General features: G+C 30.8%; 1 protein-coding gene across 3 annotated transcripts in view; it reads right to left on the reverse strand.

The window, feature by feature from the left end:
• LOC106462504 (glutaminase kidney isoform, mitochondrial-like) overlaps positions 1–8,117 on the reverse strand; it is a 47,478-nt gene that overhangs the window by 17,445 nt on the left and 21,916 nt on the right. For all 3 annotated transcript variants that reach the window (XM_022389788.1, XM_022389790.1, XM_022389789.1), the window contains exons 6-7: positions 6,700–6,863; positions 151–221 (exon numbers count right to left, since the gene is read on the reverse strand). In XM_022389788.1, coding sequence (XP_022245496.1) covers positions 151–221; positions 6,700–6,863 — 235 coding nt within the window. The remainder of the gene's footprint in view (positions 1–150; positions 222–6,699; positions 6,864–8,117) is intronic.

The following is an 8,117-nucleotide window of genomic DNA, read 5'->3' on the forward strand; positions in this document are numbered from 1 at the left end:
AAATTTAGTTGTTCTAGTGTATATTTAAAATTGAAGGCATCTTTAAAAAATGAACCTGCAGATGTTACATATGGTATGATATGTCTGATCGCTACAATACTTATATAATGCTTCATACAGTTGATTTATACATGAATCTTTAAAACCTACCTCCACAATATTAAGTAATAAGGAACAAACAACAATAGCTCCAGCATTTACCATGGGATTGTGTGGCTTCTCTGTAATAAAAAATTGTTCAGAATATTAAAAGCTGTTTAACAAAGATATAAACTAAATAACAAGCATACTAATAAGAAACTGCAATTATATTTTTCAAACAAATATTAGTGAATGCATTTTCTTATTTCAACAAAACTTTATAATTTATTATAATGTTGGCAAACTCACTATCATGGTTAGTAGTCTATATATGATCAACTAAGTATAATTATTAACTAGTAACTAATTTATTTTATAACTAGATATTAATTACTAATTAGGTTTTTATCCTGCATTATTTTTATTATTTTGTTGCATCTTCAGGGAAGACCTAAGAAGGAGACTAGATTTAGATAGCTGATGAACTGGTGTCTCCATAATGACTATTTAAAATTTAATACACTATTGTTTCTAATTGTAGAAATAACCATTATGTTATCTTAAAACTGAAAACATTTTAGTTCATTCTTGTTTACTTGGTTTCCATGTGAACAACATATAATCAGCTAAGAGGGGCACTCAACAGAGAGCATACCTATGTCATGCAGCATTGATCATATTCAGCCCTCAAAAAATATGAAAATGTGTCCAGATGTCCATCATTATCAATGGATATGGACCATTTTTGGCAGAACAATGAGGAATAATATTCTACATATGTGCACCAAGTTCCACCACAATCTGATCATTTTTGACTGAATTATAGAGCAAAAATAATATTAAAAATCAGGCCCCATATTAACAGATAGGATTTTTTAATTTTCGTGATCTTTCTGTGACCTTGACCCTCCAAAATTAATTACTTTAGTTGTTTCATAGTCCATATGTATATCAACTTTCTTCAAAAGCCTTATTTGTTAGACTTTGAACCAGGCTTTTGGTATAAGTACGTGAGTTTCTCTCTAGTTGAAATCTATGCAATGAAATCTAGTTGATCTCCTGCAACTCACTAACAGTCAGACTTGTTCAAATACTCATTTGTTTTAAACATTATTAGCTTTTATTTTGTCAAGAATGCAGATAAGATTTTGCTTTCTAGCACCTAAACTTAGAATTGATTATTGCTCACAGCAAATTCAGTGAATCTTGTTTTAGGTTAAGTGTTTTGGTTCAGCATCTTGTAAAATAAAAACAAGAGGTTTTGAAAAATATATTTTTTCTGATTACTACACATACTACAGATGTTGGCAAACATATTTGAATCAAATAGCAAATACAAGTAAAAATTGGGAAAAAAACGTTATTTAATAATCTTCTCAATATACATATTGCAATATATATCAAAGGCATTTTGTGTCTCAAAAGTCTGATGTTTTTTAAATAAAGTTGTGTTTCAGTCACAAGCTCTCTTTGTATCTGGCCTATTGGTCTGGTATTCACCAGGGAATGCCACATTACTACAAGAACTCTAATACTAACTAATAGTATTTTTAGTAGTGGTCTAAGCTTTTCTGTGAATTACTTTTGATATTTAATGAAAGGCTTGAATTTGTCAAATAAGGACATAATAGATATGCTTTTAATATCTCTCTCATAAGTTTGACTATATAACTTTGAACATTTTTTGTCCCATAATTATGTTGAGCAAGAAAACTATCCACCTGAACACATGACCTTGCATAACAGTAACTAAACAAAACAACCATGATGAAGGAAGCTTGTTATGCTCTGTGGCTTTACCCAATACTCTATAAGGCAGTCGTCTTGGACCATTCCTCAAGTATAATAAGATTTTCATTTTACTTTTATTAATACTAAGCACTTGAAGTTTTTGAGCTTGTAAAAGTACATGAAACTAGCTGACATACCCTTCAATGCACAGTGAAGGCACAGGGAGGTAAGATCCAAGTGCTGACCCACCCCATGTCACTCCCTGGGGGGCTATGCTAGGTTTGTTGAAAGTTGGTCCAGCAGTTCACCAGTTATAAGTAGAAAAGCACACAGACTTTTGTAAAACAATGGTTAAAATTAAAAATTACTATAATGTAAACAGTGACACTGCTACAGAACTCACAGAGAGCATTTCAACAACTTCTTCTACCAGTACTATAAAAAAAACAAAAAACTGGCCATTCTATCAACATGACTCCCTTAGATCTGAAAACTGGGTTTATAATTAAAGCAAATACAGCAATGACAAAAGCCTATTAGGTTGTTTGAGTAATGTTCATTCCTGTGGGATTAAAACCTTGGTTCAAGAATCGGTGACCTTCAGTTTTATATCAATTCTCTGTTACATAATAAAATGGTTTATGTTGTCTTTAATTGTTAAAGAAATATGGAATATGTTTGTTTTTCATTTTATTACCAATCTACTTTTGTTACTTTTTAACTTTAAATCATGAGTAGGTCATAGAGAAATTGCCATGTTTTGATGGCAACTTTGAACAAAAGAAAAAATCTAATAGATATATTTTTTAGATAAAACTTTGCATAGGTTTAGGGTTTGACCTCTTGCTTCATAAAACACAATTAAACTCACAAAATTTTGTTTTGGTATTGATGAAATGTATTCCCTAAACTAGTCTACTTTTGCACGGGACCATTTCATTCTGATCTTGATTTCCACTTTAAGAATGGTTTTCACATGTTCATAACATCTACTAAAATGTGCGCACTTAGTAGAAACAACAATAAATACTCTTCTACTGTTTTTTATGACTTTAATTGGTTGAGGTTTGATCAATCATGTTACTATATAATCTCTGACAATGAAAGTGGTTACAATAATAACAACAACATATCTTATTCTTAACTATTCCTTTTCTTCCATGGTTTTCTTGTTCTCTTTTGATTGGATTCTAATGCTTTCAGATAACCTCTCTTTATAATTGTTTTAATTTCACAAGGAATCCCATCATGATTGCATCCACAAAATTTGCATTTCATGCAAACGTGACATCCTCCAACCTTGCATTTGAAAATGAGAGTAGGTAAATATGACTTTTGAAGATTTTCATAGTGCATATTGACTAGTTTAGTACTGAATAAAGGTCATACATAGGTAAATTACTTTGCAAAATTTAACAGACTTTTACCAAAATATTGACACAAATGGGGGAAAGAACTCATTTTCAAATAAAGATTTCCCTGCAAACAGTGAGCCAATAAGCACAAAAGATGTACTGCTCAAAATCTCTAATGCTAAGTTATAGTTGAAAGGCAGTTTTAACCCTTTTGTCGTTTACCAGATAGTGTGATGATAAAAACACCACTAATTTCTGTAAGATCTGTAAGATTGATTTTAGGTTTAAGTAACTTTGTATCATTTATTTTACTATCTTTCCTTTATATTTGGTTTTAATTAGCAATGATGTTTTAATCTTTTCTCATTCTTCATCTTATGCTGTTTGTAGCACATCTAGTTTCCATATCATTTTTGAGCTTTGTTTTCAAATTGTTTCCGTATAATTACATTCTCTCCCCCCTTACTGATTATTATGATTCTTGTAATTCCTTTTTCTATCCTATTTCTATATTCCAATACAGTCAGACCTTCATATTGAAGGATAACCTCTTTCATACTGCCATCAGGAATTGCTATAGATACTCATGATATCACTGAGGATCACTTCAACTTTCATACTTTACATCTTCCTATTTTCATATTTATTCCCAATTCATCACAGAAGAAAGAAGGTCTTGAAATTACCTAGCTTATTGGGTTTATTTTGTAATTCCTCTTAAGTTTCATCCCGCAAGCTTTCTTATTATTATCGTTATGGTAGACAAATATTCTATAGCAGCATTTCCCAAACTTTTTCAGCCAAGGAACACTTTTGAGCTCTAAAACTATTGACAGAACCTTTAAAGAACATTCTTATGTTAAAAAGTTAAATCAAGACTAGTTTGTTGTTTCCTTGACTACCACTAGTAATTAACTTACAGCGAGTCATTAGTTAAGCTCCGCCCATAAATGAAACAACCAATGACAAAGGAAATACAGGGTGATATGATTTATGGGCTGACAAGCTTTTAAAAAATACCTGTACCTGGCCTGTTCGTTTACTCTGACTACATTACACAAAATTTTCTCACAGAACCCTTAGATATATCATACAGAACCACAGGGTTCCGTGGAACACAGTTTGTAATACTGTTCTATAGCATCATCACTAAGAAGTTTTGGTCAGGGGACCAATTTAAATCAGTATTCCTAGGTAATATTCCATATTCAGCATATTCCATTTTTTATTGTTACTGATTTAGAACTTTCAAGGTGGCATTCCTCCATGTAGTGATACCAATGAATTAAACTGATATTTAGTAGTGTTAGTACAAAGGTAGAGCAGAGACCTTAAGCGCTAGAATTTGATAGCAGTGCAACAAGGATGTGTAGTAAGTTTATTTATTTGTTTGTTTTTTATATTGGCACAATGCTTTACAAGGAGAATCTGCAATAACTTAGAGGACATGTAGTTAGGGTAGGCAAGGAAGGCACTGTTTTGTAATGTAGTTAGGGTAAGCAAGGAAGGCACTGTTTTGTAATGTAGTTAGGGTAGGCAAGGAAGGCACTGTTTTGTAATGTAGTTAGGGTAAGCAAGGAAGGCACTGTTTTGTATTGTAGTTTTGAAAAATAAACAAAGTATATATATATATATCAGATTATTATTTTGGTTTTACTTTTTGTGTAATTATCTGCAAAAGAAAAATCAATAACACTTTTCTATTTATACATTAAAGCTGTGTTTATAGAATGTGATACCCACAAAATCAATAACACTTTTCTATTCATACATTAAAGCTGTGTTTATAGAATGTGATACCCACAAAATCAATAACACTTTTCTATTGATACATTAAAGCTGTGTTTATAGAATGTGATACCCACAAAATCAATTTTCTATTGATACATTAAAGCTGTGTTTATAGAATGTGATACCCACAAAATCACTTTTCTATTTATACATTAATGCTGTGTTTACAGAATGTGATACCCACAAAATCACTTTTCTATTGATACATTAAAGCTGTGTTTACAGAATGTGATACCCACAAAATCAATTAATATTAATAATATCCAATTAATTACGTAAGAATGCAATATGGTGCTTCAACTGCCAATTCAAATTCCTAATTATTTAAACTACTACAGAACAATACTGGTTATACTTCATGAAATTTAAACATTACAATGCATCCAATAATGTGGACTGACAGTAATGGCTACTCAGAAATTTCATTTGCCACACATTACTGACTAGCCATTCCTAATTCTGAACTATCATGATAAACAAATTGGAAGACAAATAGTCAATAGCATCCACCACTAACTCTTGGGCTCTAATCAAATAGTGAAATTTAATCATCTCTGTTATAATGCATCCACAGCCCCAAAGTGCAGAGCAATATTTTGTAGCAACAGGATGAGAACTCAGATTCACCATAAAGCTTGCAATCTTGTATAAATTTTCTCCACTTTTCGAGTACTTACATTTAAAAAATTTTGTATCATGGTTAACATAGTTAAAAACTCAATGTTACAAATATTATCATAGGTTGCATACAATTTTATGTGATTTATGTTAAAACATTAATATGCAAGTGCCTTTTTTGTGCATATGTTTATTTTTGGAACTGAATACTTACACAAAATGTTCAGTTTCCTGTTGGGAAGGAAAGAAATAAGTTTAATGTTCATTAGTCTACTTATTTTTCTGGATTATATAAGAATGAAAATGTATATGTCATTCTATATAAACAATTAATCACATTAAAGATTCAAATTTGTTGTAAAACTGTCCAATATATTTTTAAACTCGTTTCCAACCAAACATCAATTTTATTGTAAATGAATTTGTTGACACACTTTTAAAGTTGAAAATGTAAGCATTACAAAATGTCAAATGATGTTTAGTATATTTCAACTTATATTCCTACAAATCAGAAGTAACATGTTTTTTTACTGAAAATTATATGTACCATATCTAAGGTAGGGAATCTACTCATGTTTTAACTGTAAAAATTGTGTTAGTGAAGAGTAACTTTTCTGTATCATGTGTTTAATCCACCAGTGTTTCAACTGTAAACAATATGCTGGTAGAGTGTAAACTTCCTGTATTATGCATGCAATCTATACATTTCTTAACTGTTGGTAATATGTTATTTTTCTGTGACATGCATGCACTTATCTGAAAAAGCTTATATAGCACACACAAAAAACAATTAAAGAAAAAAGTCATGCATCAGGCACAGCTCTATAACTTGGAACCTGCTGTTGCAACATATTGTTTTCAGCAGCATGAAAGATCTCTCAAGCTGTTCAACAACTTTAGTTCAACTTATCAATACAAAATAAATTAATGAAGCCACTCAAATTAATATATAATTGATCACTTAATAGGCCAAATTCCAAGATTTATAGCTACATCTTTCCAGTCTCAAGAGATTTTTAGTATTATATATTAAATAACCAAACTTTTCAAGGTAGGTTAAGGTTCATGATTTAGGCACAGATTTTATAAACACTTGGTCTGTCTCTGAATATTATTTACTCACTGTTGTAGTCCAACACAAGTTCATTGAACATGCGACCACTCGGCTCCTGACCAACGTATTGGTGGACGATGTCAGAACCAAGCTCATTCAGAGCTATAGCATAGTTCAGAGGCTTTCCTGAGGACTGGATTGTGAATGGCACTTCAGTGTCTCCAATAGAATACCTAGTGATTCAGATAGCACAAATACTGTGTACAAAGTACCTAAACACAGAAAATGTAGCAAGATCCCACCATTACAACTCTGGCCTAACAGAACATTAGCTTCAATCCCTCAATGTTAAAATAGGAATATATATATATCTACATGAAGATGTTTTCTTAGCTAAACATTAAATTCCTCACTTCCAGTATGAGGAACTGCACAACCTTGTTATTCTAGCAAAATTGCTGTCCCTTCCCCAAGTGTCTCAAAAATATTTGTTTGTGATTGCCAAAGTGACAGTCAGTATAGTAATGTAGTTACAATTTCAAAAAAGTGGTTATTATCTACTGACACAACACAGTTTTTTATAAAAAGTAACATAAAAAACAATTTTGTAGGTTATCATGATTTTCTATCCCCGTACATTAATTCCTTCCTATTTTAATGATATACAAAGATTTGGTAAGTAATATTATATTTAATATACAACAGAATAAAGCTCAGTCAAACCAGTTAAATAAACGTTGATACAAGCATCAATTTGTCTAAAGAGAGACTCTTCAGTTGTGAACATATCACAGGTAGTATTATGATAATGTAAAAGTTATGAATGTTTCTTTTTCAAATTATGTATTATAAAGGTTTTGTTTAATACTGTATTGGTTTTCTCTTCTGCTAAATATATCAATTCCCATTCAACTTTGTGTACTTTGTATAAGTAATTTTACATATGTAAAATAATTAAATATTTAACTGTGTTTCACATTTTGCTCCATTATTGCTCCTAATACTCCTTGCTTGTTAAAGCCAAAAAAAAAGCATTTTAATGAACAAAGTTGTCACTAGGAGTGTTCAATAATGTATATTATACAAGATCACTGAATGACTGCAGAGATTTCAGTTAGTTGTAGAAAACTAAAGAACAGGAGGAGAGGTGCAAATTATTGTGTTTAATGGCATTAGCTTAAGAGGATGCCCAAGACAAGTTAAAAATTTAATGACATACAATTCTATGCTAAATGCCAAAGGCAGTTAAAAGATAAGCTCAATAAGCTAGACATATGTGTGCAATAGTATTATGATAACTATTAACATTAAGTAACAGTAATTATAAAACATATCCAACTGATTTTAATATGTGTGGAACTGAGAGAAAGCTCAATTACACAAGCTTGCAAATTTAAATTCATAAAAGTTGTTTTGGTTTTAACAATGGATTTTCCATAATTCAGCTACGCAGATTTCAAAAATAATATTAATATTTTTTCTATTAT

This window comes from Limulus polyphemus, unplaced genomic scaffold (genome assembly GCF_000517525.1).
Source record: "Limulus polyphemus unplaced genomic scaffold, Limulus_polyphemus-2.1.2 Scaffold1185, whole genome shotgun sequence".
In the NCBI taxonomy this organism is placed as follows: Eukaryota; Metazoa; Arthropoda; class Merostomata; order Xiphosura; family Limulidae; genus Limulus; species Limulus polyphemus.